This window comes from Colias philodice, chromosome 10 (assembly GCF_061535455.1).
Source record: "Colias philodice isolate Cphi_HAF_F1 chromosome 10, ilColPhil1 Martin Lab GWU primary, whole genome shotgun sequence".
Taxonomy (NCBI): domain Eukaryota; kingdom Metazoa; phylum Arthropoda; class Insecta; order Lepidoptera; family Pieridae; genus Colias; species Colias philodice.
In genome coordinates this window covers 10,341,923-10,363,778 of record NC_143095.1, presented here as the reverse complement: position 1 = coordinate 10,363,778, position 21,856 = coordinate 10,341,923, and the positions used below count along the sequence as shown (strand labels likewise).

The 21,856-nt window shown below is 33.9% G+C and overlaps 2 protein-coding genes and 1 long non-coding RNA gene across 4 annotated transcripts in view; all 3 read left to right on the top strand.

Moving 5' to 3' along the window:
- The window catches only part of LOC149485441 (RYamide receptor-like), a 61,186-nt gene extending 56,006 nt beyond the window's left edge, over window positions 1–5,180 (top strand). For both annotated transcript variants that reach the window (XM_089700314.1, XM_089700315.1), the window contains exon 7: window positions 4,942–5,180. In XM_089700314.1, coding sequence (XP_089556440.1) covers window positions 4,942–5,087 — 146 coding nt within the window. In that variant the 3' untranslated portion in view covers window positions 5,088–5,180. The remainder of the gene's footprint in view (window positions 1–4,941) is intronic.
- Window positions 684–1,639, top strand: LOC149485442 (uncharacterized). Its single transcript, XR_016316227.1, has 3 exons — window positions 684–1,239; window positions 1,366–1,427; window positions 1,502–1,639. It is a non-coding gene; the product is annotated as an uncharacterized LOC149485442 (long non-coding RNA).
- A 7,140-nt stretch (window positions 5,181–12,320) lies between the features above and the next one.
- On the top strand, window positions 12,321–17,767 carry LOC149485440 (uncharacterized). The gene is made up of 8 exons (XM_089699666.1): window positions 12,321–12,446; window positions 12,998–13,153; window positions 14,423–14,513; window positions 14,846–14,978; window positions 15,499–15,592; window positions 16,548–16,713; window positions 16,797–17,294; window positions 17,391–17,767. The coding sequence occupies exons 1-8, from the start codon at window positions 12,321–12,323 to the stop codon at window positions 17,735–17,737; spliced, it is 1,611 nt and encodes a 536-aa protein (XP_089555792.1). The 3' UTR covers window positions 17,738–17,767.
- The last annotated feature ends 4,089 nt before the right edge of the window (window positions 17,768–21,856 follow it).

Genomic DNA, 21,856 nt, shown 5'->3' with positions numbered 1-21,856 from the left:
ACGTCCAAGACAGAACTTTTTTAAACTGTTTTTTAACTAGTTTAAATAACAAAAATGACATCAAAAATATCATGAACGTTAAAAATAGTGCTTTTTCTTAATATGTGTGTGTATGTATTATCTTACAAGTGCAATGTATGATACATAAAGACATTTTAAGTTTGAAAAATCAGATGTTTTGCGCGAAGTGACAGTAGTACCCACCTCAACGCTTCGCTTATGAGGCGTGCAAAAGACTCGATTAGTAAAGTATTTCGGTCGCTATCGTGTTAACAAGAAAATCCTCCGCACATACAGACACACGGACGTCCAAGACAGAACTTTTTTAAACTGTTTTTTAACTAGTTTAAATAACAAAAATGACATCAAAAATATCATGAATGTTAAAAATAGTGTTTTTTCTTAATATGTGTGTGTATGTATTATCTTACAAGTGCAATGTATGATACATAAAGACATTTTAAGTTTGAAAAATCAGATGTTTTGCGCGAAGTGACAGTAGTACCCACCTCAACGCTTCGCTTATGAGGCGTGCAATTATTTTACTGTTAATTATGGACTATCTGTCCATTTATCGAGGAAAAATATAGGAGCGGAGCAATGCAAGTATCGAATAAATTTTTGTAAACACACCTAAAAGATTTCTTGTTGTTGGCAACGGTTAAGGGGATGAATTAATTTTTCTAACATTTACGGCCCTTTTCAAACCTTCGTAATTTTTATATTAACAAAGTTGTCGTGATGAAAATTCTTGACAAGAAAGTTCAATAGTAACACAATACGTCTATCGTTTTAGAAACATGATTCCATGATATTTTCTCGATAGAAAAAAATTACAAAGTTCTCATTGTTATTTTTTTTTAATCTCTGGCATCTTCAAAATAACAAACGTAAAGTTACGACTTTTTGGATATTAACTATAAAATATACAACCTATACGTCTACCGAGTTAGAATTTTGAAATATGCGATGGATTTGAAATAAACAAGAAATACTTGAAATTAGCGCGCGACCAGCCAATATAGCGAGAGCCGCCCTGTACCTTCCCACCCCGATCGCTGCACGAGTCATTCCCGCTACGGCCGTCACACGGGGAACTTGTGTCGCTCGCGCAATCGTAACAAAGGGTGACAACACGATAAGACAAAATGAGACAAATGGGGACAATAAAGAAAATAAGAAGAAGAAACATAAAGGTTGGAGGAAAAAGAATGCTTACAATTGGAACAAATTAATGAAGTAAGTTGGTTTTATTTTAAATTTGATGATAATTGTTTTATAGACGATGTTTGATATGTACCCCTGTTTTAAGTACATAACGAATGTGTAAGATTTTTTCATGCATAGCATAGATAATCTTTTCAGAAATCCGGAATCCAGATGGAAAATAAACCCACTGATTGTTCACAATGTGAACCCACTCCTTCGTAAGTACCTTTATTCAGTCAAAAATGTATGTTATCAACGCTCTACTGGTTTTATCGCATGATTCCATTTTTAGCAAAAAGCAACAAAGTGCAAAGAAATAAAAAATCATGGTGAACTTAGTGGAAGTATGGTGGACTGTAATGTGGAACAGGAGCTCATTGGAGTAGTATTATATTTAAAAAAAATACGAAAAAATTTCAAGAATTACATTTCTTATTAGTTAGGTGGTAGATAAGTATGTTGTATAAAGAATTTGATGTTGATATCTGTGCGGGAAATTGCTTAGTACTAAAACAGGTTTATATTCATATTTACATAGTAATGTGAGTTTTCATTTCGAAAAATTTTGTGTAAGTATATAAAATTGAGTATTTATATTTATTTATTTATATATTTATTATTTCTTAGTACATATTAAGTTAAATAATTTTTTTTTGTGTTGTATTGTTAGCATGCACCTAGCTATATTTCAGTGAGGAAGAGGGAACTTCCCTACTACAGGTCTATATGACTTAAAAGGGAAGTTCCAAATGTTTGTGACCACACCGCCATGCTGACCAATAAATAAATTGTTTAAATTGTTTAATGGTTTAAATTAAATTGAGTTCCTGGGTGATCTGGAAACACAATTGGGCCCGGAAGATGGCGCTGCAGTCACTCCTCCTAATCACATGAACCGATTTGGATGAATATTTGTGTGCACATTTCATTGTTGTGGGATGATTTGTTGATTCGTTTTCACATTAGCTAATATTATGTATTTTTGTTGTTAGAAATTAAACTTAATTTAATGTTTATAATACATTATTATTGGTATAAATAAGCCAGTATTCGTCTCACATTGCTGTACCTGCCTACCTAGTACCTACCCTACCAGGGCCTAACTTTGTTCTGGCTATTTTATTTTGATTATTTGTAATGAATAATTACAATTATAATAGAGTGCAAAAAATAAATATATGCGTCAATATATTTTGTGTTTTTTTTAAACAATTTTTTTATTTAAAAAAATATCATTCCGACCGCGGCTTTGCCCGCGTGGAATTAGGTTATATCGTGAATCCTGTTTTATCCCACAGAAGTGTTCAGTTCGGATAAAAAGTATCCTATGTGTAAATCCAGGCAATTAGCTATATTTTATCAAAATTGGTAATGTAGTCTTGACGTGATTAAGTAACAACTAACAAAAAAATATACAAATTAACGTCCAAAGTTTCGCATCAGTTTTACTGTATTAGTGATATCTTCCACTCTTGACTTTGACTGAGAAGAATTAGGGTTTATAACTTCTTTCAGAAATAGTACCTTTCATTTCTGGGCATGACGTAATATCTACGTCAGCATCAAATTCTATCTAAATCAATTCAGTAGTCCGCGTTATTGAATACCATTTCATTTTTTCAGAGTAACAATATCTTTTGTTATTTTAAAGATTATTTATAACCTGTATTATTTTTTAATAAAGTAAACATTACGAAATAATAATAATTATTAATAATGTCTAAGTAGTTGTTAAAAAGAAGATTATTTGTTTATAAGCAAGAAAATAAAACCAATAAATCAACAATTAAATATATGTATAACAATATTATAACTGTATGACGACTCCATACATGTTTGTCCCGAGTCGACCAGCGGCAGCGCGGCGAGATTGCAAAGAATGACTTCGCGCACACCCGCGTTCGCGATAGCGAGCTATTAGACTCCGCCCGCCAAGCAGTGGATTTTTTTTTGTGTATCGTCTTAATTGCTGATGTTCGACATTCAATTAAGAGAAATGCGGTAATATTTGTACCAATAATATTGACCACAACTAACATATTGTTCCGTTTGCACTAAATTCTATGTCCATGTACTAATGATCAAAATTTATAATGAATGCTTTGAACACCATCATTATCAGTCCATATCTATAATTCCACTGCTGGGACATAGGTCTCCTATTAGGGTGCAGGCTATCCACAACGCTGGCCAAGTGTTGGATGTAGTGTAGTAGATGTCACATGTCTTCGAACTTTTTAATTCCATGACGGATTCCACATGATATTTTCCTTTACCAATAGTTTAGATAAGACTGTATCTACAGTCTTGCATCAATGCAATAATGTATCTACATTATTGCATTGATCGGGTCTCAGAACCGACTTTTTAAGTTGCTCTCAAAAATCTATTGATCGACGAACCCTTAAATAAAGATTTTGATAGAATTCTGATGTTTAAATTCATTTGTGCTTTATTTCTATTCATTAGAGAGTATAAAGACAAAAGAGTAACCGGGATCGCACAGAGGTTAAACCCGCAGAACAGATAAAATAAGGTGTTGAATAGCGAAGGAAACATTTAATTAAAAAGTATTAGAGAAACAACCACATTGTAGGTACATAAAATTAAATCCCAACTAATCTAAAACTTTTTAATAGTATTCTCGTTTTAATTTGGGTACTTTGAGGGTCTACAATAGCAGTTCATGTTTTATTAGAAAAGTTTGAAAAACTATTTCCACTTAATATTGTTTTATCTGATCAAAGGTTATTTCAATTATTTAATTATTCTTATATCTATGTATTAGAAAATGAAACTCAAAGCTAATCTTATCTTGTAAACTTTTAAGTTAAGGACTTCTAAATGACTTAGAAAGAACGGGAAAGTAGGCTAAGACCTTGCTTCGACAGGCCTTCAGGAGACGAGAATAAAACTCAAACTCATATAGTAGTAGTACTTCAAATATCATAATAGCAGTATTGATGTCGATGATATACAAACCTACCTTACCTTTTATAGATATATTATGGCATATTACGTAATTATTAGATATAGGTTCGAAATATTATTAAGCAAGAGCAGTAAAAAACAACAAAAAAGTCTATAGGAACCTTAATATAGGAACGGAGGCGGGATGAGCAGCCAATAATTAATAATTCTTAAATAAAGCTTTTTAATTCATATAAAGTAAATATTTCATTCATCCGTTAATAACTTCAGTCCACAATCACACCCCGACTCAAATATTTGTTCTTAATTAACGTTTAATAAAATAATGAATTGTCTCCATTCGTAGTAACGAATACCTACTTTTATGTATTCTGTGATAATATGAGGTATGTACCTAGTTCAAGGTACGAACATGTCATTGTTAGTTTGGTTAAACGCCCTAAAATCAGAAAGAACTTTCAGTGATAATTTATTAATTATAGCAGTATATCCAGTGAGAATATTATGGCGCTGGACAAAATCAGTTTCAGGCCCATTTTTCTTCACTGGAAAAAATACTGTATGTATGCTTAAATCTTTAAAACTACGCAACGGATTTTGATGCGTTTTTTTGTAATAAATAGAGTGATTCAAGAGGAAGGTTTTAGTATATAATTTATTATTAGGTTTTAGACAAAGCGGGCGAAGCCGCGGGCGGAAAGCTAGTATAAAATATTATGTTTTATTATCAGATACCTACTTAGTCTCAAAAACTCTACATCGAATCGTACTACTACAAATAATAACAAATTCCATTTCCAGATCTCATGGTGATGAACGGTATGACGCGTCGCGGCACGTCGAGTACAAGCGTCAGTCGGCGTGTGACGACGTCATCGCTGACGTCAGTTCGACGGACGAACGGCGCGCCCGTCCGCGCTCTATCCGTGCGGTCGCATTTCCATTAGCAAATATGGACGTTATTTACTAGTAGATAGAGTTCAAAATTGCTTGTAAAACTTGTTGCTGATTGGTGACAGTGTTCATGTAACAAGTATCTATAAGTTGTCTATGGTTACTATCTATTATAGTAAGTGATTGACGATTTATCCTTCTCTTCATCAAGTTCGCAAATGTCGTTTTGTAGGATGCCTAATCCTGAAAACATAAGGGTTTAATACTTGTCACTGTGTAGCCGTAGGAAGAGGTTTTATAAAGTTTACAAATGTTATGTATGAAATTTTCGTTCTCTATCGGCTTAAACTTTTATATCTAGGCGCTTACAGATCATGTATTGAATATCCCTAGAACCATTAAGAATATCATACTGTAAATATACATTTTAACTTTTAAGTAGATATAAAATTATTTATTAAATTATAATTTTCAATGTTGAAATACTTAAATGTAAGTACGATAAACGCATATTGAATCAACTCTTTAATATTAAGTATATTTAAAACAATTTTTTAATGTTATATAAATTGATACCTATAATATTATATTGATTGTGTGAATAAAATAAAGATTTTAAATCAAATCCAATTTTTTACGAAATGTTAATAATATTATGTTATTTATTAAGAGATGTACCAAAGATAGCTTAATTTGTATTTAAAATTATTGTGTACACGGTTATTTATCAAATAAAAGACTTGAAGCATAATTTTGTTTTATTTCAACCCAAAAATTACAATTAATAATTATTCAGGAACATAAATTAATTTTTAAAACCTAATGTAACTAAACCTAATGTCTTTCTAACAACATCTTCTTTCTTTATGGCCCTTAACTATCTCTTAGTCGAATGCTGAAACGCCACTCAACTCTCAAACTCATCTAATTGCAACTTAGAGTTAAGCATCCCGTAAATTTAACTACTAAGTATACACAAACGCCACACAAGCAATTTGAAACCGTGATTAGGCAAGCAGTCTTCAAATGTTTACATAATGGCAACATCCTGCAAGAAAAATTGTAATCAGCACGTTCTCTATGTATGTCTTATGTCACAATATTAGCTTATTATTATGTACAATATCATGATATAAATGCTTTAGAGACATTTTTAAAGTTTTTTGATCTTTGCTATTGCTGTATTTTAGACCGATGATATAACCCAATACAGTTGAAGTCGATCTGACTAGACTAGACAAGCAGATCATGTTTATGGTATATCTTAGGCCCAAGAAGCTTATATCTAATACACTGGAGATTGCACTATGAACATTAATTTGTAACAAGAAAATATGACGTTGAATAACGCCTGTATGTTTTTTTATCCCTTTCACACCTAAATTGGCAAGTTGGTGTGAAAGGGATAAAAAAAGCTTCTTGCTTAGGCCGCATTTCCATCTGCAAGAAAACTTGTGCAATTTATGTCCAACAGTATGTCTGTCGTTCGACAGCAGTTTGCAAGGTGGAATACTTGCAGGTGGAATCGCGGAATTAGACTTGCAAGCTACTGCCAGACAGACTGTCGGACATTTCTTGCGGAAGTTTTCTTGCCTTGATTAAATCTTAGACAATGTATGTAGTTGAAGTTCTGAACATAGATAGTAGTAGTAAAAGTCAGATAAAAGAGGTTTGTTTTTTATTACATTCTATTACTAAATTAAGACTTTTTGTTAATACCTGCATTGTTATATACATTTCGGTAGCAAAATGGTATTTCCTGTAGCAACATAAATAAAAACAACATAAACTTCTAGTAAGAAACCATGAATGAACGTTGACGTAGACATGAATTTAATTAAAGCAATGGCCGGCTGTAGTTCCGAGAATGGCAGGAATTTATCTTTGTAGGCGTGTCTGCTCAATTTTAGTGTTTACCTTGTAAACGTATGCCTTTCAGTAAACAAGATATATTTAGTGCTAAAACTACTTTTACGTTATATATAGCTGATGCCTGCGGCTTTGATCGCGTAGTCAAGGGCTTATTATCTTATTTCTTTTCTCAGGTCACAAGCTATCTTGCAGGTACCGAATTTCATCCAAAGACCAAATCGGTTTAGTGGTTGAAGCTTGAAGATAAGACAGACATGCAGACAGAAGTTACTCACTTTCGCATTTATAATGTTAGTTAGGATATTTCAAAAGTTCCTTTGAAAATTAGATGATACGCAGAGTCGGTAGGAGTCTAATATACACTGGTACCTAAACTGCTTGCAATGAGGCGAAATCATGAAATAATTGGTTGAATTGAAAAATAGCCTATGCAGTATAAAACAAAGTCGCTTTCCCTGTCCCTATTTCCCTATGTCCCTTTGTATGCTTAAATCTTTAAAACTACGCAACGAATTTTGATGTGTTTTTTTTTATAGATAGAGTGATTCAAGAGGAAGGTTTTAGTAAATAATTTATTATTATTAACAATAAAGCGGGCGAAGCCTCGGGCGGAAAGCTAGTGTAATATAAAATCAAGCTTAGACAATTTTTTGTGATACTATGTTATAGGAGTTTAATACGAGTAATATAAAACTATAAATTAGTAGAGTAATTACTTATAGGCTTGAGAAATTTAGATCCTTTAGATCTCAAAAGGAAATTATACAATTCTGACTTCATTTTTTTCTCAAGAATCACGATAATCTTTATATAAATGAATCGCAAAATGCATAAGGTAAGCGCATAACTCGAGAACGGCTGAACCGATTTCGATAATTCTTTTTTTATTATATTCCTTGAAGTACGAGGATGGTTCTTATGTAGAGAAAACGTAAACATGTACCACGGGCGAAGCCGGGGCGGACCGCTAGTTACTTATAAAGTTATAGGCTTGAGAAATACTGCCCTTAGATGTCAAAAGGAAATTACTTGACTTCATTTTTTTCTCAAGAATCACGATAATAATTCAATAATATCAAATAATTTACGCAAATCGGCGTTTTGTACATTATTTTTGTCTTGTAAATAAGATGTCTTGATGTAAAGGAATTATTAGTTTAGTAATTCGTATGCCTATCTTAAATATAAAATTCTCGTGTGACGTGTCACAATGTTAGTCTGCATTAGAGGTCCGCGCCGCAGTCCAAAAGCCCAGCGGCGGCGCGCCGGGTGCGGCACCCGGCGCGGCGCGGCGTCGCCGGCGTGGGCTAGTTATTTTTAAAGTTATTAGGGGGTGGGCACTGGGCGGGCAGTAGAAAAATCTCTCTTTAAGTTTAATAAAAAAAATATTTTTATTAAAATCAAGTAGCTTAACTATTTAGTGATGAACATGATAATTATAAACATTGCCAATAATTTTATTGGCAATGTTATGTCAGAGCAAGCAAAGGAGCAGGTGGGCCACCTGATATTAAGTGGTCACCACCGCCCATAAACACTTGTAACACTAGAAGTGCACCTGTAAGTGCTTTGCCGGCTTTTTATGGACAAATAAGCTCTTTTCTTGAAGGCCCCAATGTCGTAGTTGTTCGGGTGGCAAATCGTTCCATAGTTTCACCGTACGCGGAAGGAAGTTGCGGGTGAAGCGGACAGTGGTGGAGCGCCAACCATCCAGATGGTGCGGATGGAACTGATTTTTACGGCGTGTGGTCCGATGGTGGAACTGTGCGGCTGGTAAAAGGTGGAACAATTCCTCAGAGCACTCCCCAATCCCCATAGTAGATTCTGTACAGTATACAGAGAGACGCAACGTCTCTTCGCACTGACAGTGGATCGAGCCTATCGGAAAGCCTACGGTCATCGACAATTGGAGCTGCTCGACGTTGGATGCGGTCAAGAGGAAGGAGTTGATACTGTGGGGCTCCGGTCCAGAGATGAGAACAGTCGACCGCATATGGTGTCATATGCGGTCGCACCTGAGCCTTGTACAGCTGAAGTCGGTGGGCCGGCTTGGAGTACTGTCTCGATCTACTGAGCACACCAAGTTTTTTCGAGGCTAATTTAGCCTTCGCTTCCAAATGACTGCGGAATTGAACGTCACTCGAGATTTCAACTCCGAGGATTCCGATTTTCAGCGATATACTAAGGGGAGTACTCTTAAACCGATGTTCTACGACAAATGGGGTCTTTTTAGCGGTGAACGCGCAAACCTGTGTCTTTAGGGGATTGAACTCGACAAGATTAAGTTCGTCCCAATCCGAGACTTCTTGGAGAGAAGACTCGACTTCAGACACAAGTTTGTTTCGATTCTCATTGAGGCTTTCCTTTGAGGTGTTTGCATGCCCGGGATAAAGAGCATCCCCCGTACTGTGGTCTGCATAGCAATGAATGTTACTGATTTGTAACAAATCATGTTTATAATAATTATCATGGATAAAAATAATTTTGTTAACTTTTGCAGGATTTAGACGCGATCTCTTCGTAGTTAAGACTAGCCCAGCTACAGAAAAAACCCTTTCATTTGGCGTGCTTGTAGCTGAGATAGATAGAAGCGATCGCGCTAATCCGGCAAGCCAAGGAAAAACAACTTTTTTTTGTTCCCAGAACTTAAGAATGTTGTCCTCTACATCTCCTAAATCTGAAGGGTTAGCCATAGCCAAATATCTCCAACACTCTTGAGCGACGTCGTCATCCTCATCAATAAATCTATTGGAGAGTTTTTTGGCTAGCTTTTGGAGTAAAACATCTGGCATCGATATTATAGTAGACATTGTCTACTATATCGATGCGACGTTGCCGTGTTGTAGACAAAAACGCGTGCGTGACACATGGTTCGCGCGCAAAATTTGAACTCGGCGCCAATTTTTCTGTGACCCGGCGGCGGCGGCGGCGCGCCGGGGTCTCTCGGCGGCGGCACGCCGGCGTGGCGCGGACCTCTAACTCTGCATACTCCTCCGAAACGGGTGGACCGATTCTCATGAAATTTTCTGTGCATATCGGGTAAGTCTGAGAATCGGCCAACATCTATTTTTCATATGTACCACGGGCGAAGCCGGGGCGGACCGCTAGTAAATATTATAATATTTCAAACTCAACGGCAAGAAATATTGATTGTGGAATTTGTTTGTTTACAATTCACGTCATATTGACTGAAATATTATTAAACGTAAAACGCATAGTATAAAACAAAGTCGCTTTTTCTGTCCCTATGTCCCTATGTATGTCCCTTTAAAACTACGCAACGGATTTTCATGCGGATTTTTGTAATAGATAGAGTGATTCAAGAAGAAGGTTTTAGTACCTATATAATTTATTAGGTTTTAGACAAAGCGGGCGAAGCCGCGGGCGGAAAGCTAGTTTTAGAATATAATCAAATTAGTTATGTAGGTAAATTATATTGAACTACTTTTATAGTTTTTACTTTTTATCTTGCTAATGTACGATCATAACAAAAAAGAATAGTTTATATGTATCTTCAGTAAAAATATAAAAATGAATACCTACATAATCTCTTCGTCTTGTCATTTTATTAGCTCAATCGCTTTATAGGCGAACTTTTTTGATCATTTGAAGCGTAACTACTTAACTAGATCAGTTTGCTCAGCGCAAAACTTTAACAAAATATAACTTTGTAATATAAATAACTGTTTAGTTTAAGATAGATAGCCGGGATCGTTTACAAACTCTTTGAAAAGGTAACATAAAACCATAGAAGGGTAAGCGAAAGGTGTAAATGGCACGTTGTTTATTCTGGGACCATCAATCTGCCTGAATATTTATGAAGTGTCAACAACATACTTTAGATTTTGTACCTTGTGTGTGTGTTATAATAGTAATGAAATATTTAAAGTAGGTATTCTATTCTAATATACATACATACATACATACATATATTATAAAGGCGAAAGTTTGTAAGGATGTATGGATGTATGGATGTTTGTTACTCTTTCACGTAAAAACTACTGAACCGATTACAATGAAATTTAGCACACATATAGAGGGTAACTTGGATTAACACATAGGATAGTTTTTATCCCGGAAATCCCACGGGAACGGGAACTATGCGGGTTTTCCTTTGCAAACGCGGGCGAAGCCGCGGGCGGAAATCTAGTATTTATATAATAGAGACGTCGTCGTCGTCGTCGTCATCGTTTCAACCGTGGGTTCAGTGCTGGACTTAGGCCTCCCTCAAGGATAGAGAAGTGTCATTGAATATTTATGTTCTAACTGACCGGTTGGCTTAGTTGGTTGTTGCCCTACCTTCATTATACAAGGTGTCTCACTATCGGTATGCTAAGCGCGAAAGGATTTTGCATACACTGATCACGTAAAAAAATACTTAAACAACATAATTACGTCAAATATTTATTAGCTTGTAAATTTCTCTAGAACCTGTTAAAGATAGATGACATATCTATTATATGAATATCATATAATATGTACCTACATGTTTAAATCTCCCTTTTAAAGACGATTAATAAATATATTTTATTATCTAGTCGAAACAGTCAGAAAACATGCATATTTCCAATTATTCACTCAATTATCAATTTATCGCCTGAAGCTATTTCGTTGTGAGTGCTCTTCAGTTGATTTATACAGAGAGTGGTTAAAATGCACTTGAGTCCGAAATTCAATTTCATATTTTACATGTTTATTTTATTATTTATTATCTGTGCTAATTTTCTTCCAGCGCACAGATGAAAAACACCCTCACGTTACGTATGAACCTAATATATAAGATATATTGTTGATATAAGTAGTATTGAAAAAAAGGAAAGAATGGGTATACTTTTGAAACGCGAATGACCTTTATGAATTTCTATGAAAAGTTTTTGCTATTAAAAATACCCTTATTTTATGACAATTACACAGATGGTAATATATTCCACGTAATAGGTAAGATATAATATTTGGCCCCTCTTTTCCAAGTAAAATATTCATATCATTTTTGTTATATTTATAATTTTACACAGACATTGCTTATCACAGTGTTATTATATTATGAACAGATCTAATATCTATTATAAAGGCGAAAGTTTGTAAGGATGTATGGATGTATGGATGTTTGTTACTCTTTCACGTAAAAACTACTGAACCGATTACAATGAAATTTAGCACACATATAGAGGGTAACTTGGATTAACACAAAGGATAGGTTATATCCCGGAAATCCCACGGGAACGGGAACTTGCGGGTTTTCCTTTGAAAACGCGGGCGAAGCCGCGGGCGGAAATCTAGTAATTAATATAAATGCTCCATCAGCTGTTGCGATCATTATAAATCTTTAAATAAAATAAAAATAGTTCATGGCCAACGTGAATATTAATATTTATGGCATAATGACTGGTAGCTGAAACGTTTAATTATTATAAATGTTGGTTTTAACAAAATTTTACATAGCTTTGTATATTTGGTCGGTAATTTTTTTAGTAAATGCCACGGACTATTGTGATCGGAAATTCTGTGAAAATAAGAGTCATACTTTGTGTATTTTTAAGGTTACTTCTTTTGAATATTAACTTGTCTATAAATTATTAATAATTATTCACTTCAGTTTCAAAATGTGCTGTAAATTCTAATATACATATTATAAAAAAATACAAGCACAGGCTGCTCGCAAATAGAAACTGATTTTAATTTTAAGTTATTCTAGCGAGGTGTTGAAATCAACGAACTTTTTCTTTCTTTATTAGAAAGTTAAAAAATCTGTCTTTCCAAACAAAAACTTTTAAAAACAACTCGTTTTACGAATGAACATTCTAGATTTATTTTAAAGTTAGTGTCTTTCTCCTAGCATTAAGCTTGAATGTATTTAGCAGTTGCAGTTGGTGTTCTCATCTAACTGTAGTAGGATTATTGTGATATAACTGTCAGAAGAAATTCTTTTTATAATAGCCTCAAATACTGGGTTATACCTTACGTTACTGCGTAGGCCACTTTAAAATAATTTTGGACATCTTTGAGACATATGGCGGACTCTACAATACTACGTTACCTATTAAAAGAAAATTAAAAGGAACCTACATTATAAATTAATATCATTTTTTAGCATGACGGTCCTGCTCCTAATTGTTTGAACTATGAAAGATTCATTAAAAGTGACAAACATAAGGAGGACATTGTAAACAAGATTAATAGTAGAAGGAATAAAGTTGCATCTGGTGATATACGCTCGCTGCCATCAGCAAGTAATATGATGAAACTGGTTAGTCTATGTAATTTTTATTATCTGTAGAAAACTGATATTTTACTTCTACCCAATACCCATAGGGGTAGATATTATTGTCATGGTATCATGAGAAAGCAAGATTCTACGGACACGTCATTTGAGACAATATTAGAACATGATTCGATTTCACAAGTATTATTGACTAGCTGCGCTCCGCGGAATCACCCGCGTGGCTCTACTCCTATGTTGGTCTAAGCGTATTGATAAAGCCTTCCTAGATGAATGGGCTATCAAACACCGAACCAATTTTTTTTGAAATCAGTTCCTGAGATTTGCGCGTTCAAACAAACAAACTCTTTAGCTTTATAATATTATAGTATAAATGAAAAGGATAGGAATTTATTACTGGTTAAATTAAGCGTTTAAAATATTTTAATAACTTAGGTAGGTACATATAAATTGTTGGAACATTCTCATAAATTTACCGACTCTTCATTGAATGTCGTTTAGTGCAAAGTAGTAAAAGAACGTCTGAAACATAATATGTGAAATTCATTTTCCCTACGCTCCACAACGAGGCACTTTCTGCAATCCTCAAAATGTTCCCAATAAAATAATTAAGATGACCATCAACATAAACGCATAGAATAATAAACTGTGTCATAAAAACAATCCCATGTCTACTAGTGGGGTAAGGGGCAGATGATACATCTGTTTCACTGATTGATTTTCTTTAGGGACAAGTAGGTGATCACTGATCAGCCTTCTGTGTCCTGCCAGACTGAGACATTTTTTTTCTTTTCCACCGGAAATCGAACCCAGGACCCCTCCGTTCTACGCTCATGCGTCAACCACTGTACCAAGGAGGCGGTGTTATAAATGAAGGTATTATAATTAAAGACTCCCGCTCTCCCAAAAGGCTCTGTATTCATCTTGATGATGACGGTTATATATTACATGAAATGCTCATCATTTACACACTCTGCGTTGATTGTTATTCATTTGGAATATATTTGAATAATTATAATTTAGAAGAAATTCTAGCTGCGTTAAAGATTAAGTAAAATAGTTTATTAAGAAAGAAAGCCCTACAAACGGTGTATTTTTAGTGTTTTCGAATTAAAATAGAAAATGTCTGAGTACAATTCTGATGGATTATGTAAAATCATAGAAGGAAAATTAAGGTGTCCCACTGGGGAAATGCATTTCAAATAACTCTCATAGATTTTCTTAACGAGTATCTGGCAAATTTCCGTAACATTTAACTGAGAATGTTTTGGAAATCATATTAATATTTGTTTACAGAAATGGAATGAAGAACTAGCAATATCAGCACAGCGTTGGGCTGACCAATGTGAAAGTGGTCCGGATTTAGCCGACTCGTGTAGAAATTTAGGTTACGGTCCAATAAATTAGTTTTGAACTAAGTATTTTGTGGATAGAAAGCGTTTACAAATTATGTATGTAAGCGTTGAACGTGGACAGAAACTAATTTAATACCTAGTAACTTCGCCGATATTGCTTTTTAACGAAATTTGGCCATATTATATTTGTTAATAATTGTGTAAATATGCCAAATAGATGTAGTCGATTTCTATTCTTAAATTAGTAGAATTTAAATCTTGCTTTGTAAAGATAACATTTTTTCTTTAAACTTTTTGTTTCATTCACATTTAATGTACCTTATATAAAATAACAATAACATAATATACGTTTTATTTTGAATAGAAAATACTCCAGTGGGGCAAAATATAGCTACGCTTTATGGTGAGGCAGCAGATGTCAAACCGTCTACTCTGGTAGATTTATGGTACATGGAATTGCTGCATATAAACCCTGCAATTATATCTAATTACCAACCGTAAGTATTTCTAGAACAATCTATAATATTCTTGGCATTATTATATTACCAAGAAATTATCAAAGCTGTATCTTTATAGAGACGACTACGACTTTCACGATAACATAATTTCAGTATTATACTATCAGCCCCCCTAGTCAAGTGGCTTTCTGTTAGCGTAGCGTTCAATAGAATAGACTACGAATGTATGAGATTGACGTAAGCTGTAGATACGTTTATCTATAGCCTACGTCAATCTCATACATTCGTAGTCTATTCTATTGAACGCTACGCTAACAGAAAGCCACTTGACTAGGGGGGCTGAAAGGCGATCGAGTCCTAGCGAGATATAAATTAATACTTTTATCAACAAAATATCAACTTTTCCCTGTACTAAAAATTAAATATTATAAGTTGGATAACTTACACTCCAAGTCAATAATTATTAATTATAACAGACCTGAAGTTTCTAACCATTATTTTATTTTATTCCTACTATTAATGAAGCCCTGTATTATATGCTATTACTGTTTCTCTTTAGATCATCGTCAAGACGTTCACAGCATCATGACTATTTCACACAATTGGTTTGGAGCGAGACCACGGACGTAGGATGTGGTGCGGTTAAGTTCCAGGTGAAACTCAAATAGTTAAATTCTACCTCACCTAAACCTAGCTTCTCATGAAAGTGAAGTCCCGTGTCCCCTAGTGGGGTAAGGGGCAGATGCATTATGCATACATCTGTTTCACTGATCCATTTCCTTTAGGGACAAGTAGGTGATCAGCCTTCTGTGTCCTGCCAGACCGAGACATTTTATTTTTTTCTTCGTCTCCACCGGGAATCGAACCCAGGACCCCTCGGTTCTACGCTCACACGTCAACCACTGTACCAAGGAGGCGGTCATCATAAGAGCTTCTCATGAGGTATCTTATAAATGCTCCAATGTATTAAAGGTTTACATAGTATTCAGCAATGTAGTACAAAAATCCTTGTTGGATTCAACATTTTAGAAATGTAGTCACACTTAAATTATAAATAGGTAATTATTATTGCAAATCCAATTTGTATTGCATATTATATCCATAAAAGTACTCTGCTTACCAATTAATTTTGACCCTGAAAATCGAATTATAAACAAAATATACAGGGTGTCCCACTGTTTGTATACTAAGCTCAAAGGAGGTTATAGTTTTGCATACGCTGAGTTCGTAAAAAATACTTATAAAATTCCAGACGCAGTTTTTTTCAAATAGATGAATTCTTAAAACTCTATGCGTACACATATAACATGCAACCCGACCAGCTTTGCTATCAGCTCGTGAACTATCGTATAAGATTATGTTTTCATAGACAAAATGCTCACATTAGCGAAGCAGTATATGCGGGCTGCGCGAAAATAGAGAAGAAGACATGGATTTTCAGGAAAAATTTTGCAAAAATTTTTTTGGTGTAATTTTATTGTTAAAGTATTTTTACGTGAACAGTGTATGCAAAACTACAAGTCCCTTCGCGCGCTTACTATACCAATAGTGGGACACCCTGTATAGTGTATATATCGCCGATATGTTTTCATTCTGATATAATTTCAGGAACGTTTTCCGGGAAATTTAAATAAAAATAGAACTGTTTACCGTTTGGTTTGTAACTTTATGCCATGTGGAAATATTGAAGGTAAACATGTATACAATGAGGGACCTCCATGCTCGTCGTGTGGGCTGCATGTTAAGTGTGATTCGACTCATAAATATTTATGTGGTTAAGTATTAATTTAAATTATAATTCAGCATTTTTTATTTCATATTATAATAGCATCAGTAATGAGAATCATTATTTCACAGAGCAGAGAAAAGAAGTAATAAAAAGTAAACTAGTAACAGAAGAAACAAATTATCGACTTGTTTTAAATAATACAAAATTAAACAAATTAGAAAATGCAACAAACGTTGAAAACAGTTCACTAAATGAAGTGACTGAATCAGAAACAGGTGACAGTGATATAACAATCGATTTATTTTCCTATTTATTCAACACAGATGAAAACACAACAACTCCTCATACTGAAATTACACGTTTATGTAAAGATGTATTGTTTGTTGATGAATTTATGGACATACTAAGAAAGAAACTAAGCACAGATACTTTATTGAGAGAAATGTTAATGTCCACTAAAACAGCTCAAAGTGATATCCAATATTCTGATGCGAAGGTAGATGCAATTGTTAGTAAAATTTATAGTCAGAAAACTACGCCCACAACTACAAAATCAGCAGTGAGTGAAAGTATAAATTCTACATTGCTTGTGGATCTAGTTGAAGCTGTAATTTTTAAAAGTCGAGGTAATTATACTACCCTCTGTTAAAATGTATTGTTTATAACAAAATAATAATGCATTGGACTGAAATTTTTATTTTAAATTGTTTTATTACTTTCAGACAAAATATCAACAGTTGAAGATGTCTCTTTAGTATCAGATGCATCAATTGATGCTAGAACAGTTCAAATGCAAGCAGAATTAGCTGAAACGCGACAAAATCAAGAATTTACTGGTCACTATTTCTTTCCTGAAGAAGAAGATCACGAAGAAAATGTCAAAGAACACACAGAACCTTACTATGATTCTTCTGTCATACCAATATCGGAAATAGAACTAGAAATTGAAGAATTAAAGAGAAACAGAGGAACAAAAGATTTTATCGATGACATCCTAGAGACTGATCTCTACACAGAAAGCACGACACAAAACAATATCATGACCTTTGATGATAATAAAGGTACCTAAAGAATTATATAATGAAGGTAAAACAGTAAAACCAACAGCAACCTTACCTTATTTAATTTGACAAACTAAAACTAAAAGGGATAGATAATATAAAATAATTGTCCTTATTATGGTCATAGTCACAGGAAATTATACGATCACAGAAATTACTACACAGAAACATCTTGTTTTCCTAAGAAATCGTAACAACTGTTTGTACTTAAAATTAACTCAATTTTGCAGAATCTGCAAGTTTAAATAATAATAATGAAGACCCAATTAACCTCTGGAAACAACCTAACGACTATGATACCGGATTAGCTACAAAATCTAAAAGAGAAGTAAAAGCGAATCCGAAGATAAAATATCTTAAGAAAAGTTTAAAAAATAATGACGATGTGTTGATAAACTATAACGAACTCATAAAAATATTAGCGTGGGATTTAAAAGATTTAAAGTTGAGTGAGAAATTTCACTGCAGTTGTAATTTTACTTCGACCTTTACTTACAGTCATTTGTTCATGATCCTGTTAATTGCATTAATGAACTTAAATTAAACGTCATAAGCACCATTGTCCTTTGAAATGTAAATTTAATTTTCTAAGAATCTGGAACGTGTTTTTAATTTATCCGCATAATATTTGTTTGCTTAGAACGAATCAATTTATGGAGCCAAAATATTAGTTTTATTGAAGTTTAAACTATAAAGTTTATAAACCGTACAAATTATATACATACCAATTACGCAACTTAATTTAGTTTTTAATTAACAGAAGTGAAAAATAATTAACCCGGCAATATGCTGTTGTTAATTATGATCAACAACCTGAAATATTTTTACAGTCCAATTCTTTTTAATTAAGGCTATGATTATGATACGTTTACCAGCCATTTTGGAGGTTTTTTTTCACAAAAAGTGTTCAAAAATGTCCCAGTAGATACTTGACATATGCCAAATTCTGATATTACAGTGTTTACGTCCAAAATTACTTCAAAACGTATTGATCGATTTTTAATGGTTAGACCATAAAATAATTTTCCTTCCTTATAAAGGCGTTCTGAGAACAACTTTTTATATAACTTATTGCATAGCTTCTATCGCGGGTCTTGAGCGCGGGGACTGAATCTAGAAATTCCGTAACGAAAAAACCTCACGCTCCCATAGAACCAAGATAGAACAATGTTATGTCAATATCTTTGTTTTCATTGGATTAAATGGCTCTATTGTATTTATTTTCATACGTTATGAATTTGTTCTTTATTATTAACCAATAATAATCTATTAATGTCATCGGTGATTTTATAAAAAAATGTATTGCAGTGTTTTTTTAGTATCTATTGTGACAGCAGCATCGAGAGATGCTAGCGTTTATTATTCTTCAAAATAATTAAATTCTTTCACACTTCTCATTCTTTAAACGATGTAAAATATGCGAAAAAATTTCATTGCAGCATTAAATAGTTTGGAAAATCCAAAAGTGCACGCCTCATAATTTTTTTTTAATAATTATTTATTAATTATTATTTTTGTTTATTTAATAACAATTAAACCACATCGAATCAGACCCTGAAAAATGAAAGGGTTCTATTCCTGAGCATACTCAAGCGTAAGAGAAAAAAAAAGACTCGATTAGTAAAGTATTTCGGTCGCTATCGTGTTAACAAGAAAATCCTCCGCACATACAGACACACGGACGTCCAAGACAGAACTTTTTTAAACTGTTTTTTAACTAGTTTAAATAACAAAAACGACATCAAAAATATCATGAATGTTAAAAATAGTGTTTTTTCTTAATATGTGTGTGTATGTATTATCTTACAAGTGCAATGTATGATACATAAAGACATTTTAAGTTTGAAAAATCAGATGTTTTGCGCGAAGTGACAGTAGTACCCACCTCAACGCTTCGCTTATGAGGCGTGCAAAATTATCCATGTATTTCTAGAGACCAAAAAACGGACGAATTTTTATATAATAAATCATTCTCATTTAAAAAAGCTGCCAGGTGGCAACCCTGAGTCTATTCTATATCGGGACGAAAAAATATTCGATCCGGATTTTACATTATTAATTTAGCTATCAGATATTGGTATTTTCAGAAATTGTCTCGTTTCTAAAGATAATGAATTGTTATTTTGGAAATAATTCTTAATTATCAGATTCCAATAATTAATATTCCAATCTGATTGATCAATAAAATATAAGTTATTTAAAAAAATTGCCTTTGCCTTTCGCGCTGCAATGTATCGTAAGACAAGGATTTGTTTTTTAATTTCCTTGTATTTTTATTGTGACTATGATACCGTGTTTCCTAAACGAATGTACTGATTTTAATGCGGCTTCTCTTTACTTGAAAACTGGTGTGAATGAATAAGCTACATACTTTGATTGAATAAAAAAAGTCTCGAAAGAACTCTCATAGAGCATAGAGTCAGGATAGCAAACAATATGAAAAAAATTGGTCCCTCTTTAGACTAATAACACTTTCTCGGGGCTTCATTTAAGTTTGTTGATTTATATTTATTATGCATAATAATTTACTTAACTGTTTCTCATTAATTATTCCCCAATCGCTATTAAGTAACCCTTATCTACATACGAGGTAACAGATGCGTGAATATGATTACTTTAGATAATTAATTTCACCTTATGCTACGTTTTAACCTAATTTACTAGTACCTTGGTATTATACTCGTATCTCTATCTTTATAGAAAACTAGCGGTAGGCCCCGGCTTCGCTCGTGGTACCTACACATGTCGCAATAAAAGGTAGCCTATGTTCTTTTTCAGGGTCTAAAGATTGTCTGTGCCAAATTTCATCAAAATCGCTTGAGAGGTTTAAGCGGGAAAGCGTAACAGACAGACAGACAGAGTTACTTTCGCATTTATAATATTAATAGGGAATAGCTACTGTCCGCAACATCGACTGCGTGGAAAAGATAAATTTTCATGGTACAAACTTTCATCCTATTTAATCCCCTTTGGGGTAGAATTGATCAAAATCCTTTCTTAGTGGATGCCTACATCCTAACATCTACCTACATGCCAAATTTTAGCCTGATCCGTTCAGTGGTTTGGGCTGTGCGTTCATAGTCTATCACTATGTCAGTCAGTTACCTTTGAGTTATGTATATTTAAATAAATTTACAATTTTTATCAAAATAAGATGATATACAGGTTCTATAAACAACTTGTAAGAACTTAAAGATTAAAGATCTTAAAGATTGAAAACTTAAAGATTGACCGCCTCCTTGGTAAAGTGGTTGACGCGTGAGCGTAGCACCGAGGGATCCTGGGTTCGATTCCCGGTGGAGACGAGTAAAAAAATGTCTCGGTCTGGCAGGACACAGAAGGCTGATCACCTATTTGTCCCTAAAGAAAATCGATCAGTGAAAAAGATGTATCCATCTGCCCCTTACCCCACTAGGGGACATGGGACTTCACTTTTAAGAACTTAAAGATTCGATGTGGAAATTGTAGAGTTCCAGCTATCAAAAACAACAAACAAAACAAACTTCTCATCAGATTATTTAGAATAATGAAATTGAACGAAGAACGAAATGAAGGTGATGGAAATGCATTTAGCCAATTTCGTGGTCATTGCAAGAATAGGGACCTCGATTGAGCGTATACTAATTTTATGGCCAATATGGGCCCTAATTCATTATGGCCAAATACAGCATGAAAATTATAAAATGCCTTGCTGGGCTCGATACTTTTTTGTAATATGCAGATATTCCCAAAGCCTGAAATAATTCCACTCCTCGAACTCAACCTTTTTCATCAAAATCGGTTCGTCTGAGCTACCCGTGTTAGGCACACAGATGGTGGCTCTATGTTACCTAAATTAGCAAGTCACACTATACATAAGTGGAACGAGGTTGAGTGGCCGTGAGTGCTTACATTAGAAATATTGGAAGCCAGGCTCATCACAACTTTGTTATTATTATTCTATGAACCTTCGTGTGCTAATGTTATTTTTTTCACTTTCAGCCCTGAGTGTAAATTTAGGATTACTGTAATGAAAAAACATTGACTGTCTCATTTTCAGCCCATAAGGGTAAATTCAGAAATACTAAAACTTCATAAAAAATGTGCAAAATATTTTATTGAAAAAAAATATATTTGATAAAACATAT

Coding starts and splice junctions, on each gene's coding strand:
- LOC149485440 (XM_089699666.1), top strand. CDS start 12,321: ATGTTGGTTTTAACAAAATTTTACATAGCTTTGTATATTTGGTCGGTA. Junction 12,447..12,997: donor ATACTTTGTGTATTTTTAAG/GTTACTTCTTTT, acceptor ATCATTTTTTAG/CATGACGGTCCTGCTCCTAA. Junction 16,714..16,796: donor GACTCATAAATATTTATGTG/GTTAAGTATTAA, acceptor ATTATTTCACAG/AGCAGAGAAAAGAAGTAATA.